The sequence below is a fragment of the Schistocerca americana genome, chromosome 1, assembly GCF_021461395.2.
Source record: "Schistocerca americana isolate TAMUIC-IGC-003095 chromosome 1, iqSchAmer2.1, whole genome shotgun sequence".
Taxonomy (NCBI): domain Eukaryota; kingdom Metazoa; phylum Arthropoda; class Insecta; order Orthoptera; family Acrididae; genus Schistocerca; species Schistocerca americana.
Genome location: NC_060119.1, coordinates 1,021,926,518 through 1,021,950,181, shown reverse-complemented (window position 1 = coordinate 1,021,950,181; position 23,664 = coordinate 1,021,926,518). Strand labels below are relative to the sequence as shown.

The 23,664-nt window shown below is 39.8% G+C and overlaps 1 protein-coding gene across 1 annotated transcript in view; it reads left to right on the top strand.

The window, feature by feature from the left end:
* The window catches only part of LOC124616450 (peptide methionine sulfoxide reductase MsrB-like), a 92,546-nt gene that overhangs the window by 38,757 nt on the left and 30,125 nt on the right, over nt 1–23,664 (top strand). The window contains exons 2-3 of the mRNA XM_047144762.1: nt 12,194–12,300; nt 21,691–21,767. Coding sequence (XP_047000718.1) covers nt 12,194–12,300; nt 21,691–21,767 — 184 coding nt within the window. The remainder of the gene's footprint in view (nt 1–12,193; nt 12,301–21,690; nt 21,768–23,664) is intronic.

Below are 23,664 nucleotides of genomic sequence, written 5' to 3'. Positions count from 1 at the left end.
TGCATTTTATTCGGGCAGGGGTTTTTTATCATTTAATCTGAGTGTTTGTTATGTCCTTTTTGTTTTGATTCTGGCCTTTGGCCTACAATTTTAGACTGAGTTTTTAATGTGTTCTCGGTGGTTGGCTTTTCCTTTTTATCTCTATGGTCAGCCACCCACCTTCACACTCTGTGTGGTTTTAATTTGTTTTGTCTGATCTCTGAGTTTTTGTTCTCCTGTGTCATCTGCCGTCTTTTCTGTTGTTCATTTTTTATTCTCTGTGGGTGATTTTAGATTTTTGGAAAAAGGGACCGATGACCGTAGCAGTCTGGTCCCTTTAATCCCAGAAACCAACCAACCAATCTTGTACTGTGTCCCTGTATCTTGTCCATTCCTTTTCCAATGACTGTATTTGACTGCATTCAACTAACTGGTACCTTTCTGAGATCATTGTTATGTACGTGTGCCTGATTTCCTTATTCTGAAATTTCTCCACTCTTATTCTCCTGCATATGGACCTGACCTCCTGCACTTTCAGCCTCACAATACCAATTTCACTGCAGATTAAATAGTGATCAGTGTCATCAAAGAATCCCCTGAATACATGTTTGTCCCTCACAGCCTTCATGAATTCCTGATCTGTTATTATATAGTCAGTGACAGATCTGGTTCCCCTGCCTTCCCAAGTATACCAGTGAATGTTCTTATGTTTAAAAAAGGAGTTTGTGATTACTAAGCCCATACTGGCACAGAAATCCAGGAGTTGTTTCCCGTTCCTATTGGCCTCTATATCCTCTCTGAATTTACCCACAACCTTTTCACACCCTTCTGTTCAATTTCCAATCCTGGCATTAAAATCACCCATGAGCAGAACACTGTCCTTGTCCTTTACTCTAACAACTACATCACTGAGTGTGTCATAAAAACTGTCCATCTCATCTTGATCTGTCCCTTCACAATGGGAATATACTGACACAATCCTAATTTTCTTGCTAGACACTGTCAAATCTCTCCACATCAGTTGTTCGTTTACATACCTTATTGCAACATGCTGGGTTCCATTTCTTTCTTGATGTAAAGCCCTACACTCCTTTGTGCTATTCCTGCTTTGACTCTTGTCAGGTAGACCATGTATTCTCCCACTTCCTTTTCTTTCTCACCCCTTACCCGAATGTCACTAACAGCTAAAACATCCAACCCTGTCTTACTTGCAGCCTCTGCCAGCTCTACCTTCGTCCCAGAGTAGCCCCCATTGATATTAACAGCTCCCAATCTCATTACCATTCATTTGCGAGTCGTATCTTAGGAGTCCCTGGTTTATCAGTTAGAGGTGGGACTCCGTCACCTCCAAAGGTCCGAGGCATTTTGCTCTGATTGTTGCCAGCATCATATTTAAAGTACCAGGGAAGCAGGTTGCTAGCCTTACTTGCCCCAGGTCCCATTGAATTTTACCCCTAATGGTTGAGAGACTAACCGGTGGATTTGGTAGTCTTTGCCGTCTGAGCACAAAGGTGACCACGACTCAGAATATGTCTGAGATGCCCAGCCTTATTCCAAAGTAACTGGTATCCTGACTGTCAGGACCACTTACTTGGCCACTCATACGTTGCCCGTGGTTCGTGAACTAGGACATGACAACAGGAACCCACACCATGAACCACTATAGCAATATGATAACATATATAAAAGTGCAGAACATTCCAAGAGAAAAGGAAATTGCATTTAAAATGAACTAACAAATGATTACAAAGGGTTTGCAATCCTGATATCTTTATAATTTGGCAACTTACAGAAGGTATTACTAAAACATTGGTGACTAGGGAACTGATTATGACATGTTTGGAAGCGGGATCTAAGACGATGGGAGGAACGTAGCTGAAGAGTGCCCAAGTGAGTATGTTGTGGACGAAGTCAGAGTGTTAAAAATTATGTGGGACTTGGTATTAGAACATAAACATTTACCTTGAATGCTTAAGTCTGTAGAGAAGGAAGCATTTGAAGTGGAAGGGATGTCAGCTATTGAAGGGGAGATCTTGTTGCTCATTGGTTAATATGACATGAAGTTTGGATGTGAGCCTTGATGACATAGAGATCAACATCCAGGAAAGTAGGTTTGGATTAGGAGTAGGATTAAGTTAATTTCAGTTGAAAAAAATTGTTAAAATAATTAAACTATTGCAGGAAATGGAGGAGTTCTTCATCACTGTGAAATCATCTCAGAAAGAACCCAATGAATCTATACCAAGCCAGTGACCATAGCTAGGAGACACAACTTCTGGAAGTTGAGTAATGCTTCTTCCACTTCATCCATGAAGAAGTTGATGGCATAGATTGAGTCCATCCTGGTTCTATAGCCATTCAAGTAGTTTCTTTGTAGGTCTGGCCCTCAAAGATGGGAAAATTATGTCTAGGGATAAAGTTGGCTTCTGCGTCAATGATCAAGGTTTTTAAGAGCCATTCAGATGGGAATTGGGAGAGGCAGTGGTCAAGGACTGGGAGGTTGTAATGTAAGGTGAAAGACAAAGGCGAGTGGATTTGGGATGCTGCAGGAAATTGTTTGTATCATCTGTATTGCATAGAAGGCTCTGTGTATAGGTTGGAGCTGCTTTTGTAGTAGATCAGTTAATCTCCCACACAGTCTACTCCTCTGACGCTCCAACCACTATAGCTTCCACTAGCAGAACATTCAAAACTACCTCCCTCATTACCCAATACCACTCAGTTGTAGAATGCCTCAAAACATTATGTGTCATGGCTACAATTTTTTCAATTCAAGTCTTGAAATGAGTGATATTCTCACCAATGTCTGCCCCCCCCCCCCCCCCCAATAGTATTTACTGTCTGCTGCCACCTACAATGGCTGCCATATCATTCTTGTCATACTTTATTATAGTCCCAGAACACTACCTATACCTCTAGGTTGTTACCCCTGCAACTGCTTCCACTGTAAAACCTGCCCTTTGTACCCATCTTCTATCACATACTTCAGTCTCGCCTCTGGCACATCATCATTAGAGATGGGGCAACGTAATTATGACTGTTTTCAGAATAATTTTCGAGCAGTACAGATTAGAACTAACACATTTATTGCACCCACATTAACAAGGTAAACCTGTAACATGAACTCTTGAGCAGTATATTACACAGACTAAAGATATAGAATGTCCTTAGTTGCACCATAGAAGTGCAAAATATACTTCAACAGGCAAATTATATATAAAATAATAATAATAATAATAACAATAATAATAATAATAATAATATAATATTACCAGATACCCAGAATTAAAATTTTTAACAGAACAACGACTAGCTGATCAGATCCGTGTAATAATAAAATATAACAGGATACCCCAGTCAGAATTAGATAACATCAAACAACAAGTACAACAAATACTGGAACAAAATAATGTGCAGTCAGAAGAAGAAGAAAATACAGTAATGGACTCAAACATCCCAGAGCAAACAAACAAAGAACAACACGCACCAATTAAACAATCAGAGGAAAACGAAATCTTAAGGCAGCCACCAGAACAAGCACAAATAGAACACAAAGTGACGCAGATATTAGATGTAGAAGAAAAATTTCAGCTAACATATATAGAATACAAAGACACAAATACAGACATTAGACCATTCTTGCATAGACCACCAAATAACCCACAAGTCGAAACAACAATAAAAACTATCAACACAATCATACACAACAAAATAAATGAAAACACAACTATGGAAGAGTTACAACTACTGGTATATATAGGAGCACTCACTACACTAAATATACACACTAGGCAGAGATCAGAACCAACCAACACACAGAAGAAACCCACAAAACCAGCATGGCAACACAGGCTACAGATCAAAATAGAAAAACTGAGAAAAGACATCGGACAGCTAACACAATTTATAAGAAATGAAATCTCGGAAAAAAAACGAAAAAGGTTAGGTAAAATCTCACAACAAGAAGCGACAGAGCAATTAGACGAAAAGAAGCAGAAATTACAAGCATTCGCCAAACGACTCAGAAGATACAAAAAAAGTGAAGATAGAAGGAAACAAAACCAAACATTCAACACAAACCAAAAGAAATTTTACCAGACAATAGATAACACACACATTGAAATAAACAATCCACCAAACATAACAGACATGGAACACTTCTGGAGCAACATATGGTCAAACCCGGTACAACATAACAGGCATGCACGGTGGATACAAGCAGAAACAGACACATACAAGATGATACCACAAATGCCTGAAGTGACAATTTTGCAACATGAAGTCACCCAAGCAATTCATTCTACTCACAATTGGAAAGCCCCTGGAAATGATAAAATAGCAAATTTCTGGTTAAAGAAGTTCACCTCAACACATTCACATCTAACTAAATTATTTAACAGTTACATTGCAGACCCATACTCATTCCCTGATACACTTACACATGGAATAACTTATCTGAAACCTAAAGATCAAGCAGACACAGCGAACCCAGCTAAATATCGCCCCATAACATGCCTACCAACAATATACAAAATATTAACTTCAGTCATTAAACAGAAACTAGTGACACATACAACACAGAACAAAATTATAAATGAAGAACAAAAAGGCTGTTGCAAAGGAGCACGAGGATGTAAAGAGCAACTGATAATAGATGCAGAGGTGACATATCAAGCTAAAACTAAACAAAAGGTCGCTACACTACGCGTACATCGATTACCAAAAAGCTTTTGATAGTGTACCCCACTCATGGTTACTACAAATATTGGAAATATACAAAGTAGATCCTAAATTGATACAGTTCCTAAACATAGTAATGAAAAATTGGAAAACCACACTTAATATCCAAACAAATTCAAATAATATCACATCACAGCCAATACAGATTAAGCGTGGAATATACCAAGGAGACCCATTAAGTCCTTTCTGGTTCTGCCTTGCTCTGAACCCACTATCCAACATGCTAAATAATACAAATTATGGTTACAATATTACTGGAACATACCCACACAAAATCACACATTTGCTATACATGGATGATCTAAAACTACTGGCAGCAACAAATCAACAACTCAACCAATTACTAAAGATAACAGAAGTATTTAGCAATGATATAAATATGGCTTTTGGAACAGACAAATGTAAGAAAAATAGCATAGTCAAGGGAAAACACACTAAACAAGAAGATTACATATTGGATAACCACAGCGACTGCATAGAAGCGATGGAAAAAACAGATGCCTATAAATATCTAGGATACAGACAAAAAATAGGAATAGATGATAGAAATATTAAGGAAGAGCTAAAAGAAAAATATAGACAAAGACTAACAAAAATACTGAAAACAGAATTGACAGCAAGAAACAAGACAAAAGCTATAAATACCTATGCTATACCAATATTGACCTACTCATTTGGAGTAGTGAAATGGAGTAACACAGACCTAGAAGCACTCAATACACTTACACGATCACAATGCCACAAATATAGAATACATCACATACATTCAGCAACAGAAAGATTCACATTAAGCAGAAAGGAAGGAGGAAGGGGATTTATCGACATAAAAAACCTACATTATGGACAGGTAGACAATTTAAGAAAATTCTTTCTAGAACGAGCAGAAACTAGCAAAATACACAAAGCAATCACCCACATAAATACATTGGCTACACCACTACAATTTCATAACCACCTCTACAACCCTTTAGATCACATAACATCAACAGATACAAAGAAAGTAAATTGGAAAAAGAAAACACTACATGGCAAGCACCCGTATCATCTAACACAGCCACACATCGATCAAGACGCATCCAACACATGGCTAAGAAGAGGCAATATATACAGTGAGACAGAAGGATTCATGATTGCAATACAGGATCAAACAATAAATACCAGATATTACAGCAAGCATATTATTAAAGATCCCAATACCACAACAGATAAATGCAGACTTTGCAAACAACAAATAGAAACAGTAGATCACATCACAAGCAGATGTACAATACTAGCAAATACAGAATACCCCAGAAGACATGACAACGTCGCAAAAATAATACATCAACAGCTTGCCTTACAACATAAACTTTTAAAACAACACGTTCCTACATACAAGTATACACCACAAAATGTACTGGAGAATGATGAATACAAATTATACTGGAACAGAACCATTATAACAGATAAAACAACGCCACATAACAAACCTGACATCATACTCACCAATAAAAAGAACAAATTAACACAACTAATTGAAATATCCATACCCAATACAGCAAATATACAGAAGAAAACAGGAGAAAAAATTGAAAAATACATCCAACTGGCTGAGGAAGTCAAGGACATGTGGCATCAGGATAAAGTTGACATTATACCAATTATACTTTCAACTACAGGAGTCGTACCACGCAATATCCACCAGTACATCAATGCAATACAGCTACATCCAAACTTATACATACAACTTCAGAAATCCGTAATTATTGATACATGTTCAATTACCCGAAAGTTCCTAAATGCAATGTAACATATACCGTACAGTTAAAAGGAAGTGACGCTTGATCAAGGTCCGCGTCACTTTCATTCCGAACCAGACCTAAGGTCTGAGAAAGGAAAGATAATAATAATAATAATAATAATAATACTCCAGTTGCTTCAGTCTGCATACATACATCACAGATTTTTGAGTCTTGAAAAGGGCTCTAAAGGGCTCTGGAATCATACAGTTTCATTTCATTTAGGTACCCATGCCTGGGTTTCAGGCAGGATCCCCCATTTCTTTCAATGCTGAGGTGCTGTGCCAATATAGCTGCAGAGCCTCTGCCATGCTGTTCGAGTCTGGGGAGTACCAGATGGACTGAGGCATAGATGGGAATTTGGATTGAGGAGGAATGTGAGCTAGAGTGACAAAGTGGTTAGGGCATTTGCCTAGAGAGCAGCAGACCTGCATTTGAATCCTGGCCTTGGTACAAATTTTCATTCATTGTTTCAGTGCGCATGTACACATCATAGATGTTTGAGACTTTAAGGGCTCTGGAACCATGTGGTTCATTTGAAATTTCACAGAATTCAAGAAAGAGTGACCTGCGAAGGTAACATTTGGACAAATTATACATTTGATGGTATGAAAAAATTCTGCATTGCTGTAGGCTTTTTTGATAATACTGTATTGTTTTTAGAGCTACCAAAAATAAATGAACAAGATGTTAGGAAAGTATGCTTCAAGTGATACTTCTATAAGGAAAATTTAAACTTGCTCTATTGTAGACTTAAAGAAGTAAACAGATGAGTGGGTCATTGTATTACAAGTTCTAAAAATTATGACAGGTTTCTTGAAAGCTTTTTGCTTGTTTTTAACAAAAAAAAAAAAAAAAAAAAAAAAAAAAAAAAAAAAAAAAAAAAAAAAAAAAAAAAAAAAAAAAAAATCTGCCCTTCAGTCTGTGATTGAAAAAGACAAGCAAATTAAAATGGATAACTGCTGGTATGAAAGTGACGAGTGTAAGAAGAAGACAGTTACACAATGAACTGAAAAACAAAAAATAGATTTTATAAACTATGTAAAATAGTATAAAACCATATTTAGTTGGCTGGTAAAGTTGACAGAAAAATGGCACAAAAAATCATTTTGAACCATACAGTAATAAAATTTGAACTTGGTGTCATAACCAGCAGTTCACTAATCTCCAAAAATTAAGTTAGTTGACAAAGCCATTGTAAAGTGATCAGAATATTTCAATGAATTTTTTGTAAATGCATCAAAATCTGATGTTGATGTTAAATGGTAATCTAGATAATGTCCAATCTTTGGTTTTCAATCAGAATAACAGGGAAGTTCCTACTAGATTTGAAAGAATTACTGCTAATGATATAGAAAAATTAATATTATCCTTAAAAAATGAAGATCTGACTGGATGGGAGGAAGTACTCGCCTGGGTAATGGAAACCGTTTCTAATATAATGTCAGGACCCCTGTCTGTAATAATTAATGACTCATTTGAAGAAATATACTTTCCAGGTGCTTTAAGGTACAGAGTAGTTAAACCATTATTTGAGAAAGGCTCAAAGGAAGATATGAAACTATTAGCCAATAAGTATTGGTGGTGGTGGTTAGTGTTTAACGTCCCGTCGACAACGAGGTCATTAGAGACGGAGCGCAAGCTCGGGTTAGGGAAGGAGTGGGAAGGAAATCGGCCGTGCCCTTTCAAAGGAACCATCCCGGCATTTGCCTGAAACGATTTAGGGAAATCACGGAAAACCTAAATCAGGATGGCCGGAGACGGGATTGAACCGTCGTCCTCCCGAATGCGAGTCCAGTGTGCTAACCACTGCGCCACCTCGCTCGGTCCAATAAGTATTAAAAGAACACCCAATCTTCTCAGAAGTATCTGAAACCATTGTTGCAACACAGATACAAAATTTCATAGCAAAATTTATCATCAAATTAAATCAGCTTGACTTCCAGAAAGGCAAGCATACATATGCGCTATCAACAACTTTGTTGAGAAAATTTGCTTATCTTAGGACAAGTTTCAAAAAATTACAGGAATTTTTTATGACCTTATGAAGGCTATCTATGGCTCCACAAATTAGAAAGAAATGGAATAAATGGTAGTGCTTTGTGGTGGTTCAAACCATATCTAATAGAAAGTATAGGGTAGTTGTAGCTTCAGATACAGGAAGTTATTCCTTAGATTGGAAAATTGTTTCCCAGGCAGTCCCATAATGTTTCATTTTAGGCCTAATCCTGTTTTATTACCTCTAAACGTAATATCCCACTCAGTTTTATGTGCAGACAACACATCTGTATTCACTGAAAGTGAGACAAAGAACAAAATCCCAAGGGATCACTGACACCCTAAACAGCTTAGAACACTGGTTTGATATAAATGGATTAAAATTAAACAATACAAAGACGGAACTAATACAGTTTAAAAGTAAACAATCAAAATCAAATAAATTTCAAATTACCCATACAAGTCAGGAACTTAGGGAAGCAAATTTATGAAATTCATGGGGATATTTCTAGAAAATAATTTATTGTGCTCTTCTAGCATTAGCTTCTTGGCAAATAATTTAAACAGTCCTGCATTCACAATGCTAGTACAGTCTTACACAGCTAATATTGTACAGTAGAAAAATTGTGATATCTCATGTTTTCTCAGTGCAATTGGTTAATGGAGTGCTTCCAGGTGTTCTACCAAACTGTTGTTTCCACTTTGTGCACAATTTTTTGATGACCAACCCAGCTCTCCACTTCAGATGTTGTGAGCTTTGCAGTTACACATACTCGCTGCCTAGACTCAAACCAATCTGCTAACAGCAAGACATGGAGCACCTGAAGAAGACAGCTTGCTCTTCAAAATATTGTGCATAAAATGAAAACAAGAACTCAGCAGAACATCTGGATGCGCACTATAACTAGAAAAATTGTTTATCAGAGCTACTTTGAATCTGTTGTAAGGTACTGAGTAAGCTTTTGGACAAATGCAAGTAGGATATTATTACTACAAAAAACTATTACTATAAATGTGTGTAATATTAAACATGGGGATTCATGCTGACCTCTTTAAGGAACTAAATATTTTAACTATTCTGTATATACAGGGTGTTTCAAAAATGACCGGTATATTTGAAACGGCAATAAAAACTAAACGAGCAGTGATAGAAATACACCGTTTGTTGCAATATGCTTGGGACAACAGTACATTTTCAGGCAGACAAACTTTCGAAATTACAGTAGTTACAATTTTCAACAACAAATGGCGCTGCGGTCTGGGAAACTCTATAGTACGATATTTTCCACATATCCACCATGCGTAGCAATAATATGGCGTAGTCTCTGAATGAAATTACCCGAAACCTTTGACAACGTGTCTGGCGGAATGGCTTCACATGCAGATGAGATGTACTGCTTCAGCTGTTCAATTGTTTCTGGATTCTGGCGGTACACCTGGTCTTTCAAGTGTCCCTACAGAAAGAAGTCACAGGGGTTCATGTCTGGCGAATAGGGAGGCCAATCCACGCCGCCTCCTGTATGTTTCAGATAGCCCAAAGCAATCACACGATCATTGAAATATTCATTCAGGAAATTAAAGACGTCGGCCGTGCGATGTGGCCGGGCACCATCTTGCATAAACCACGAGGTGTTCGCAGTGTCGACTAAGGCAGTTTGTACCGCCACAAATTCACGAAGAATGTCCAGATAGTGTGATGCAGTAATCGTTTCGGATCTGAAAAATGGGCCAATGATTCCTTTGGAAGAAATGGCGGCCCAGACCAGTACTTTTTGAGGATGCAGGGACGATGGGACTGCAACATGGGTCTTTTCGGTTCCCCATATGCGCCAGTTCTGTTTATTGATGAAGCCATCCAGGTAAAAATAAGCTTCGTCAGTAAACCAAATGCTGCCCACATGCATATCGCCATCATCAATCCTGTGCACTATATCGTTAGCGAATGTCTCTCGTGCAGCAATGGTAGCGGCGCTGAGGGGTTGCCGCGTTTGAATTTTGTATGGATAGAGGTGTAAACTCTGGCACATGAGACGATACGTGGACGTTGGCGTCATTTGGACTGCAGCTGCAACACGGCGAACGGAAACCCGAGGCCGCTGTTGGATCACCTGCTGCACTAGCTGCGCGTTGCCCTCTGTGGTTGCCGTACGCGGTCGCCCTACCTTTCCAGCACGTTCACCCGTCACGTTCCCAGTCCGTTGAAATTTTTCAAACAGATCCTTTATTGTATCGCTTTTCGGTCCTTTGGTTACATTAAACCTCCGTTGAAAACTTCGTCTTGTTGCAACAACACTGTGTTCTAGGTGGTGGAATTCCAACATCAGAAAAATCCTCTGCTCTAAGGAATAAACCGTGTTGTCTACAGCAGACTTGCACGTTGTGAACAGCACACGCTTACAGCAGAAAGACGACGTACAGAATGGCGCACCCACAGACTGCGTTGTCTTCTATATCTTTCACATCACTTGCAGCGCCATCTGTTGTTGAAAATTGTAACTACTGTAATTGCGAAAGTTTGTCCGCCTGAAAATGTACTGTTGTCCCAAGCATATTGCAACAAACGGTGTATTTCGATCGCTGCTCGTTTAGTTTTTATTGCCGTTTCAAATATACCGGTCATTTTTGAAACACCCTGTATTTGCTTGCAGACTGTTTGTACATAACAATCCAGAATTATGTATAGGAAACCATTTTCAACGTGTGTATAATACTAGGAACAAGTATAATTTCACAGATTAAAACTCTATATCCAAACTCCTCAGAACATTGCTTTGGAAATTTACAATAAATTAAAATTTTTCACACTGTGAAAAGAAAATCATAAGCCATCCTTAGGTGAAAATGTTAAAGTTCAGTCATCAACTTTTTTAGTGATCAGAAACCTTTTTTGCAGTGCAATGTAATAAACTTGTACTTATGTTGAGGTAAAACTGTGAGGGACAGGTGTGAGTCTTGCTTTGACAACTAAGTTGGTAGAGCATTTGCCCACAATAGGCTAAGGCCTCAGGTTTTAGTCCTGATCCAGGACACAGTTTTAATCTGCCACAAAGCTTCAAATCAGCACACACTCCACTGCAGAGTGAAAATTCATTTTGGAAATAATCCCTCAGCCTATGGCTAAGCTATGTCTCCACAATATCCCTTCTTCCAGGGGTGCTAGTTCGGCGAGGTATGTGAGAGAACTTCTGTGGAATTTGGAAGGTAGGAGATACTGGCAGAAGTAAAGCTTTGAGGGCAGCCTGTGAATCATACCTAGGTAGCTCAGTCCGTAGAGCACATGCCCATGAAAGGCAAAATTCCCAGGTTTGTCCTGGTGTGGCACACAGTTTTAATCTGCCTGGAGTTTCATTGTGGAAACAATGCCCAAAGTTGTGGCTAAGCCATGTCTATTCAGTACCCTTTCTTCTAGGGGTGCTAGTCCTGCAAGGTATGTAGGAAAACTTCGGCGAAGTTTGGAAGTTAGATGTACTGCCAGAACTAAAGCTGTGAGGGTGGGTCATGAGTCATGCTTGAATAGTTCTGGCATTGAGCAGTTCCTGCAAAAGGCAGAAGTCCAAGATTCAAGTTCCAGTCTGTCACACAGTTTTAATCTCCCAGGAAGTTTCAGATGCTTGACTTGGTCTTCTTTTATGTTGGCAAATAAGATAGTGTGAAGCTCACAATATAAGATTATAACATAATTTCTGTTTTGTTCATAGGTCAGACTGCTTCCAAAAATGATGCTAAATCTCTCACAGATAAAGAATGGGCACAAAGACTATCACCACAACAATATTCAGTTTGTCGGCAAGGAGGAACAGAACAAGTATGTTATTATGAATAACTCTCTTATTGTAGAGGGTATCATGAAGCATTTATGGGTAATTTTTCTAGCATGTTTAGTGTTTATCTTGACTTATTATCCTCAATTGCAAGTCCTTCATATTGCAGCCTGCATAGACTCTTGCATTATTTCCCTCTAACCTTCAAATATAGGCCAGCTAGTTCTGGAAGCTGAGATTCGGTGTTTGTTATTTGTCTCCGTTGCTTACAGCCAGGCACTATTCCCCAGTGTACTCAAATGTCATGGTTGCAATTCCTGTCACATTGAATTGGAACTGAAGTGATAAGCAAGAATTAAGGTCAGATTGCACAAAGGTGATCCAGATGAAAACTTTAATTATTTATTATTGCACAAATGAGGTGAGGTAGGACTAATACAGAAAAATTACAAATACATAATTTTTAATGTTGTTCTCCATGTTGCGTATTACTACTTCAGATGTACGTGGATGCATCATGAAAAGAATTCTTTTGATTGCGTACGCACTGCCATTTACTCCTGTTCATTGCTTCTGAAATGCTCCTCCTAGTGATCTCTGAGCCATCCGAGCACTTGAAAGTTACTGAGGGCAAGGTCTAATGACTGAAGTAGGCATTCAAAGCATTCAAACTTCATGGCCTGCGTTGTTGCTATGGCTTAATGGGCTCTTATGAGATAATCTTATTGCAACAAAAGACTTGCAACAGCTCTTTCACTGCAACAGTGTTTTCATTTATTGCTACATAGCATTTCTGGCCCAGACTTTGAGTGCCTTCCACAGAAATTTAGCTTGTTTTAAACTTCTGCATCACTTGTTGCAGGAAGACACAAATCACCTTACCATGCTCTTATCCTGTGATGCATTTCCGCAGATTTTTAATAACTTCACTACTCAAAAAATATATCAACGATTGCTGCTCCAACTTGGTGCAAGTCAACAATGCTGTTGCCATCTTTTCTGTGATTCAACAACATGCTGTCAACTCTTGATCATATCTCAAAACTCAACTCCTGCTAACTGCCAAATCAGTAGCACAACTATTAGGAATATTATTGCATATTTTAGGTTTCCATTTGAAACACCCTTGTAAGTGCAGTCATAACTACAAAGGAGAGCAGCTTAATCCAAAGTAATAGTATGTACAAGACTCTTTTTGATGTTGGCACTTAGAAGATATTATTAGTGTTTAAATTATAGTTGTAGATTTGAAAACTGGATTTGTTTATGTATAGATGGCTGAGAGCAATTGGTAGCACTTTATTCTGGCTGAGGTCCCCTACAATCCTTTTCCTTCATTTCATACTAAGAGGAATTCAGTTTCTTGAAATAACGTAGTGCTTTGGGAACAAATCATGTACTGCACAAAGTGATAGAGATGGCATATGCTGACAACCTATAGCCACAATAAGAAACATTTGTGACAGCTTCTAGTATTGAAGGATGGGATTACTGAGATACTTGTATTTCTGAATAATATCTAAATGAGAACTATGAATTGTGGAGATAGTTAACGAACAATAGAAGCATTTATGTAGTGTCCCGTGGTTGGGAGGAAAGAACTAACAGTCAATTTGAAGACACTTTATTATAATTAAAGAGAAGAAAAAAAATGCCTTCTTGGCATACAACTAAGTTTTAAATGCAAGGACAATAAGAAAACCCCACAGCTCTCGTGGTGGCAAACCGTATAAGGAAACAAGACAATGGAAGAAAATACTGACCAAAATCCACTCTACTAATTACACAATACAACGTGCTAATACAATGCTATGGCAAGTGGCCGGAACTGTTCATAGTGGTACATAAACACTGCCATTCTGACTGTCCGAGCATGCTTATAAAGCTGGGTCAGCAGAGTGCTACATGAGTCATATGAGTTCTGATTGGTGGAATAGTGTCACATGTTGTCTGGTGAAGTAGTTTTGTGTTTATTTGGAAAGTCTGTTTGTTTATATCCACTGGCGATGTTTCTGTCTGCGCTCCAGCAAGGAGGTTGGCAACCCATCTTGTTGGTTGTGCGGGCCCTCTAAATAAGGGGCTGCTACAATATTTCTCCCCCTGGGGGAAAAAAAATGCACAGCACCACAAATATCCAGAGAAGTAGGGGTGTCCTGGTCGACATCCATGGATTCGTGGCCGGCAGAAGCAGGAGGCGGCGACGCAGCAAGGACAGCTGGCGGCGGAGACAGTAGATGAGGCAGAGGCAGAAGCAGCGGTTCAGCCGCAGGGTGGTTGGTGATAGGCACTGGCAGCTCCCCCGGGGCATCATGGTCCACAAGACAGGGGCGGAGCTGATTGAGGTGCCGTCGGGTGGCAGAACCGTTGGCCCACTGGAGAGATGTCATTGCCCAGCCACAGAGCTTGGTGATGACCACAGGTGCCCAGTGTGCTCTTGGTTGAGAGAAGATCCACACCTAGACCTCCTGCCCGATGTGAAAGGAGTGCGCTGGTGTGGGGGTGGGAGGGTGAGAAGCCTCGGGAACCAGGACATATAAGGGAGAGTGGAATGGTTGACTGTGAAGTATCTCCGCTGGACTTTCACTGGCATGGGGGGTGGCACGATATGTAGCCAAAAAAAGAAGCACAGCTTCCTGCAGCGGGTAACGGCTCAGCAGCTTATTGAGCTGGGTCTTGAACATCCGTACAAAATGTTCTGTCTAGCCATTTGTCGCAGGGTTAAAAGGGGAGGTCTGGACTAGGGAAATTCCATTGGCAGTACAGAATTGCTTAAACTCAGCTGAAGAAAATTGTGGACCATTGTCCGTAAAAGTCGTTTGGGGAGACACTTGACGGCAAAAAGGCACTGGAGAATTTTGATAGTCTCAGCAGAAGTGGTGTTCATCATGTGGGAGACATAAGGGTATCCTGAGCCAGAGTCAATCAGTATGAGCCACTGGGAATGATTAAACGGCCCTGCGAAATCCAAATGGAGATGTTCCCATGGAGTAGCTGCATCCGGCCACGAAAAATACTGGTGCAGGGGTGCTGCCTGATGTGTTTGGCACAGGGTGCATGTGGACACAAGGGAGGCAATGTCTTTATCCAAACTGCGCCAATGAGTGTGTCGAAAGGCCAGCTGTTTGGTAAGGACAATGCCCCAATGGCCAGCGTGGAGGAGGTTGAGGACACGGGGATGCAACGCATGCAGTATGACCACCCAGGGAACATTGAAATCAATATGCATTGCAGGCGTTATGACAGCTAGTTGGCCAACCCGTAGCGATTTAGTGGCAAAGAGCTTGCAGTGTCTGATCCCGAGTGGTGGCCCGCCGGACTGCATCGGCATCCAGTGGAAGTGCGTCACGAGCTGTGTCCAAGTCCGGTTCCACATGGAAACAAATGACAGGGGAGGCATCAAACTCATGGCCCACCCCGACAAGCAGCCGGGACAGAAGATTGGTGTTTGCATGGCGTCAGAGGTGTGATAAACAATATCAGAGTCAAATGTTGCCAGGAAGAGCTCCCAATGCTGGAGGCAGCACACTGTACAGGTGGGCACTGCAACACTCAGGTGAAACAAAGAAACGAAAGGTTTGTGGTCGGTCTGCAGAGTGAAATGACGACCATACATGAAACTGTAGAATTTCATCAGGGCAAAAACCAGCACCAAAGCTTCATTTTCTATTTGACTGTATTTGGTTTGAGCGCGGTCAATTTTTTGGATGCGAAAACCACTGGCCTCTCAACGCTGTCGACCACATGCGAGAGGACTGCACCCAGGCCATAGTCCGAGGCATCGGTGGTGGCGATGAGGGGCAGGGAAGGATCACAAGCGGCCAGACAAGGAGGGCGGGAGGGAGTTGATGTGACACATGTGAAAGCCTGCTCACACGCATTGTCTCAAACCTGACGAGCACCCTTGCGCAATAACCTGATCAAGGCCACCGAAATCTCAGCAGCATGGGGTATAAATGCTGATAGTAGCTGATTTGACTGAGGACAGATTACAGTTGCTTCATGTTGGTGGAAGGAGGCAGGTTTTGAATCACCTCGACATACTCCTTAGAGGCATGGAGGCCGGGGGCATCAATTGTGAACCCGAGATAACTGACCTCTCACGCAAAAAAGTCACACTTTTCCTTCTGGCAACGCAGGTAAGACTCGGAAAAAATCTAAAACAGCTGATCCATCTTGTCTGCAAGGTCCACCGCGGACAAGCCACTGATGATGACATTGTCCAGATAATTGGCCGCACCGGGCACCTGGCTTGTGAGGCATTCCAAATAATGTTGGAAAATGGCAGGGGTGCTGGCAGTGCCAAACGGGAGGCAGTTGTACAGAACAGGCAACACGGGGCATTGATGACTAGGATCTGCTATGATTCCTCGTCCAACAGCACCTGCAAATAAGCATTGCACAAATCAATTTTGATGAAAACGAATGAGCCCACAAAACGTGTGAGTATGTCATCTACTGATGGGACAGGATATGCATTGATGACAGACTGAGAATTGACCATGACCTTAAAATCGCCACAGATGTGTAAAGCACCATTTGGCTTCTCGAGTATCACGATAAGCATTGCCCAGAGACCATGCGTGACATAAGAAATGATGCCTTTGTCTTGTAAGCGGCAAAGTTCGACCTGGAGCCTGTCTCAGAGAGCAAAGGGGACCGAGTAGGCCTTAAAAAAAAAAAAACTAGGAACGGCATAGGGAAGAAGCTGAATGTGCTTGGTGAAACCCTTCACCCCTGATGTGGAGGATGAGAACAATGTTTCGTATTTGCTGAGCAGTGGGGTGAGGAGAGTATCCGATGAGGGAATCAGCACTGCTTGTACTGCACCATGCACTGATAAACCCAGGTGACCAAAAATGTCCACACCCAGAAGGTTAGAGCACCGGGGGATCCGACCACCAAAAACTGAGCAGTGAAGGAATGACTGTTATAAGAGATTTGTGTGGAAAAAATGCTGTCGACTGATATAGAGTGATTACTGAGACTGCACAAGGTGTGAGTGCACGGCAATAAAGCTGGCGAGCCCAAGCATTGGTATGTGGCACCATCCACAATAGAAACAGATGATGTTGTTTCAATTTGGAAGACCACTGGAATATGTGCCACCTCCAAGGTAAGGAGAAAATAGGCACCCGACTGGGGAATGATGGAGAATACTTGGCTGTCAATGGAATGCGAGGCTTCCAGGTCCTGAGTTGTCGATTCATGACGAGCCTGTGCATCTATAGGAAGCATGGCATCTATGCAATGTTTCTGCAAAACCTGACACACCACGGTGTTATGGCCTGCTCGGCTGCAAGCTGTTCATCTTGCTCGCGGGTGGGGTCACTCCGACTGTTGGTGAGTCCAAAAACAGTCTGGACAGGATGGAAGCCGCGTGAAAGACTTCCTGTCACAAGATGGACCAATGGAGCGATGAGACTCCCACTCAGTGCTAGGCAACTGGCGAGCTGCGAAAGCAGCTGGATCAAGATGCGGTGGTTGTAGCCAGTGAAACTGTTCAAAAGCATGAACGATCGGCAGACAGGTGTTGAGGGATGGGTCCTGTAACTTCAGAATATCAGCCTGAAGACCCTCGTCTGTTGCGTGAAACACCACCGTATCACAAATGAACAAAGAGGCATAAGACTGCTTGCAGGCGATGTTGGTGCATCAGATTTTACAATCATGGGAGAGACCCTGGAGCGTCGTAATCCATTCCCGATAAGTCTGACCAGGTGGCTTACGACAAGAAAAGAAAGTCTGACGGGCGGAAGTGCAGTATTTCTGCACCAAAGTACTCAAAAAGGCAGCCCTTAATATGAGCAAATGAGAGATTGCAAGGGGACTGCTCCAGATTCAATTGTTGAATTAAACAATACACCTATGGAGTGACTGTTGCTATAAAAAAAAAAAAATAAATAAATAAATAAAAAAAAAAAAATTGCCCGACTTTGATTTTCATTGTGGATTCCACATGCTAGTAAATGTTGTTCCAGCCATTCAAAATAATTTGACCATGGTTCGACAGACCTACCGAAAGCTGGAAATGTTGGTGGAGCCATGTGCAGAGTGTTCAATTTACCACCTGCGATGGAACCAACTCTATGAGCTACCTCTTGCAACACTGGCGAGTTAGAATGCATGAGCGCAGCCTGAATCTGCTGTAGAGTATCCGCTAAGGACTGAAGAATTTCCTCCAAGTAGGCCATTTGGTTCGAAAATGAAAATCCCATCCTCGTTGCAATAACTGTAGTGTCTGTGGTCAGCAGGAAAGAACTAACTGTCAATATGAACACACTTTATTATAATTAAAGGGAAAAAAAACACCTTCTTGGCATACAACTAAGTTTTAAATGCAAGAACAAGAAGAAAACCCCACAACTCTTGTGGTGGCAAACCAGATGAGGAAACAATACAATGGAAGAAAATACTGACCAAAATCTACTTTACTGATTACACAATACAACATGCTACTACAAAGCTAAGGTGATTGTATACAATGCTAGGGCCAGCGTAAGTACTGGCCGGATATGTTCCTAGCAGTAGGTAAACACTGCTGTTCTAACTGTCCGGGCATGCTTATAAGGCAGGGTCGGCGGAGTGCTACATGAGTCATATGAGTTCCGATTGGTGGAACACTGTCACATGTTGTCTGGTGAAGTAGTTTTGTGTTTATTTGGAAAGTCTGTTTGTTTATATCCGCTGGCGATGTTTCTTTCCGCGCTCCCGCAAGGAGGTCGGCAACCCATCTTGCGTGTCCATTGTGTGGGCCCTTTAATAAGGGGCCACTGTGACAATTTGCTTGCATGTGTGAAGACCAGCAGCTGCTGTTATTAAATTTAAGAGATTTCTAGTCACAAAACTGAACTGCAAATCTGAATGAATCATAAAGTTTGCTACATTTTGTAGATGATCGTATGATGCCAAAATTGATTGTGATTAAAGTATTAATTTCCACTGTTTTACATCAAAGTAAATTTTGTTCTTTGGTAAAATCCTCTCAAGGTTCCAGTATGTCAAACATCTGAATTTCCACAAGATTTTGCTGAAGTACTACTTGTTATTGTCAGTTGGCAACTGATTACCATGTAGTTGATGGCCTCGTCCTTATGTAGTCATGCTACCATGTTGATATCAGTAGTATTCAATCTGTAACCAAATCAGGCAATGTTTTCATCACGTCTCAACTATTTCATCTCTGCAATGGCTGGGTACCAAGCTGTACTGAGCTGCAAGCTGCTGCCTATATTCAGGGTGTTGTTTGATACTTTAATTTCAGGCAGTACTTTTATCATGCTATTCCAGAGGTAATTTTTTTCGTGTGATGACAGTTGTATTTGAATAGACAACCATTTTGCAAAGTATTGACTTCCCAAGTGCAGCTCAGTACAACTTGAGATAGGTCATTTTCAGGAATTTTATACGCTACACTTTTGTTTCTGGTTTAATAAAGTACCAGCAATTTTTTTTCACTTTATATTGTGAATGTGTTGTTTGTCAGCATGCAGTACATGGGTTCAACTTTTTTTTTTATAACACACTGTAGGATGCCAATGGATTTAACTCCTGGTTGCAAATGGTCCTTTTAATTAGACAGTAGAGACTTCTCCTGGAACAGGTTACTTCAGTTCCATGTCCTTGCTTCTGTTTTATTTTATTTTTCTTTATATTTGTAGAAAACAAGACTCTGTATTTTTTATTTAAAGGAGTTAATGTTATTCACATCTTAAATCCTTGTCCAATCTTCTCATGTAATTTATCTTTAAACATGATACTAATCTTTGGTTGTGTTTATGATGTGAACCAAACTGCTTTGTATGTTTTATTGTTGAATTTTGACTTTTATGGTCAGATGAACCATTTACTGTTGCTTCTACATATAAACGGCTGTAGTGCAGTGGTTCCCAACCTGAGGGTAATTAGCCCCTGAGAGGTAAAACGAAATTTTCTGTGGTGTAAAAACTAAATTATTTGATTCCGTTTCAGTCACGAAACTAAATTATTTTCAAAAGATCAGTAATGTTTTCACAGTTTTATAAGACTCTGATATTGATTATTAACAAAAATTACTTTTTCTCAATTAGTTACACAATGGAGGTTATAGGTTCCTCACACAGTCCACCCACTACACACAAATGTGCTTTGTCCCGTACATCACTGGTGATAAAAGTGAGGCAATAAATAACAAATGCTAAATACCTCAAGAAAATGTCTTTTTCAAGTTGTAGTTAGTACATGACTGGTCCAGCAATTGCTTCAGTACTCGCTTTGAAAAAGATAAATGAATTAATTGACAGCATGACACAGCAGTAACTACATAAGGGTATACTATAGTGCTGTATACTGTATTATTGCTATTGCTGTTAGTGACTGTGGTCAGACACAAAGCATTAACAGCCTGAAGTTTTCCAGTTTCTGCCAATTCAGAAGTAAGGAGTGCAGCAATCAAGTGATTTATGAACAGTAAGTATAGTGTACACATGTTAACTTGTTTGATTTCAGATGGGGTTGCAGTGTCTAGGTCAAGCAAGTGTCACAGTGAAGATGAGTAATATAGGGGAAGTATGTTTTGTAACAAGTGTCTACCCTCTGTGTGGATTGTTAGCACACAAACAAACTGAATATTCACCTTTCAACTTTTAAAAATAAAAGTGTTTCAAGAAAAGTATTTTTTCATTCTACTGTTTAGTTAGGTGCTAAAGTTATGATAATGTGAGGGAGGGGGGGGGGGGTGCACTAACTAATGTTTAACGGTACTCAGGGGTAATGCCGGCCGCAGTGGCCATGTGGTTCTAGGCGCTTCAGTCTGGAACCGCGCGACCGCTACGGTCGCAGGTCGAATCCTGCCTCGGGTATGGATGTGTGTGATGTCCTTAGGTTAGTTAGGTTTAATTAGTTCTAAGTTCTAGGGGACTGATGACCTCAGATGTTAAGTCCCATAATGCTCAGAGCCATTTGAACCATTTTCAGGGGTAATGGTCTAAGAAAGGTTTGGAACCACTGTTGTCGTGGCTGTTGCATGATGATCTTCAATCTCCGTTGGGAACTTGCTTAAGGAAAACAATCCAGATCTAGACAGCAAGAACTCTGTGTGTGCTCAGTCATTACTGTTATACAGAAAAATCAGTGTTAAAAGTCATCAATTAATTCCTCATAACCTTATTAATACTCTAACTGCATGACAAAACTTAATGTGTTCCTTGCTATTGGCATGTAAATTGTCAATACAACTAGCTTTGGTGTTTCTAGATTCACAGCTGAGACAGAGCATTCACATAACTGTTCAGCATGATATTTATTAACCTGTTGGGCATGGCAGTTTGTGGTGTGATCTATGTAGCATCCCTTATTATCAGAAATTGATGCTGCTCACCATAATATATTGTTTTGTAGATAGTTCATAGTTCAATACGTATTGATATTTTAAGAAGTTTTTTCATTTTTTCCTTCAGCCTTTTAGTAGTTCTTTGAACAACAACAAAGCATCAGGAAAATACACTTGTGTTTGCTGTGGAAATGTCCTATTCACGTAAGTAAATGGAACTTTGAAGTTTCTTTGTATATAACTAAAAAGCTTGTTGTAAATATCTGGCATTGATGAAAAGGGTTTCTTTTCTGCACACTTTTTTTTTTTTTTTTTTTTTTTTTATAATTTTAAAACATAGGTATGAAGTGTGATGTGTAATTGTAGCATATTGTAAAGAGGTCTTAATTACTAGACAACTGTGAAACTTCTTGATGAGCCTGCTGAGAAACTGGTTATGCAGTGCTACAATGACAAGCTGTATTTTAGAGCAAGAATTTTAGTCAGGAATTCTTAGGGTTATCAAAGAGACAAATCTGAAATGAAATTGATTTTTACTTGTAATTTCCTTCAGTCCAGCAGACTGTGTTCTTTTTTTCTAGAAATACATAGCTGTAAAGGGTTAGAAGTTTGGGTCAGGTAATTAGTGGTTCTAAATATTTTCATTTGTGGATTACTTAGAAAATATTTTTCCAGGTAAATAATTTTTTCTTGTGGAAAATGATAAATCTAGAGCATATAATGGAATTCTAGTCTTGCAGCCTGCATTCTTCTCTTTGTTCCATATGCTTGTTAATGCTATGCCATATTAAAACAAGCCAGTTACTTTTTTTCTAAATGCAGAAAGCCACCTGTAATATATTAATTACAATTATTTTGTTCATGACTTCTACCATGACTAAGTAAGTTGAGTTCATTTTCTAAATTCATTCTGACTTTCAAGAAGACATTTCAAAACTCAAAATTATCATCAGGTTAACGTAAATGATTCATTCAAATTAGTTTTTAAAATCACAATTCTTAAATGTGACATCTGCCAGTGACTCTATTTTAGTGCCATGTATTTTTTAACAATTTATTAATGGCTTTTGGGCATACCTATAGAGTCGGCCTCAGAACTATAAAAATCATAATTATCCATTACATTAATTTTAACCAAACTCAAGTCAGTGATCTAAGAAAATTAACATATTTGCAGGGTTAATTTGCTTTGTGATGTTGACTGCTGGTTGTGAAATCATTATATGTTCTCCTAAGACTTACAATAATTAGATACCAGAGAGTACTGTGTATTGCGATATTGTGCTGGGGAGGTTCTTTCTACAACTTAATCTACATGATCTTCTTTCAATCTGTTGAATTACTTGTTCATTTTTTGACATGTTTTGATGACACACATACAAAAGCATATTCCAGAATTTCAGTCTCCTTTTTTTAAAGTTATGGTTCTGTTCTGAATAGTGGCTTTTGGTTTGAAGAGCTTTTGTCTGATTTGTTGATCGTTCTGGACTTTTGCGCGTACATAATCTGTTGTGATGATGATACTGCTGAGTTGTTATGAAGGCCAACAGTGTGCTCATTCCTGTGTACACAAACACACAATGAGAAATCCCATATTTTCTCCTGTAAATCTGAAAACAGAATGTGTACCAGATACATGAGGGTGATTGACCATTTGTAAGTGATGAGTCACCCTCGCGTAAGGTAAACTACTATCTTACAGATCATTCAGGCTTTTAGCATGTTTAATGTGATGCTTTCACAGGTGTGTACTCTGAATTTAAATAAATACATGGAGGTGACAAAAGTCATGAGATTTCTCCTAATATCGTGTCAGACCTCATTTTGCTTGGCACAGTGCAGCAACTCAATGTGGCATGGACTCAGCAAATCGCTGAAAGTTCCCTGTAGAAATATTGAGCCATCCATAATTGTAAAAGTGTTGCTGGTGCAGGATTTTGTGCCTGAATTGATCTGATTACGTCTTTTGAATTTTGGATGGGATTCATGTAGGGCAATCTGGATGGCTTTATCATTCACACGAATTGTCACCAATTCTTCAAATTAGTTGGGAACAATTGTGGCCTGGTGACTTGGAGCATTGTCATCCGTAAAAATTCCA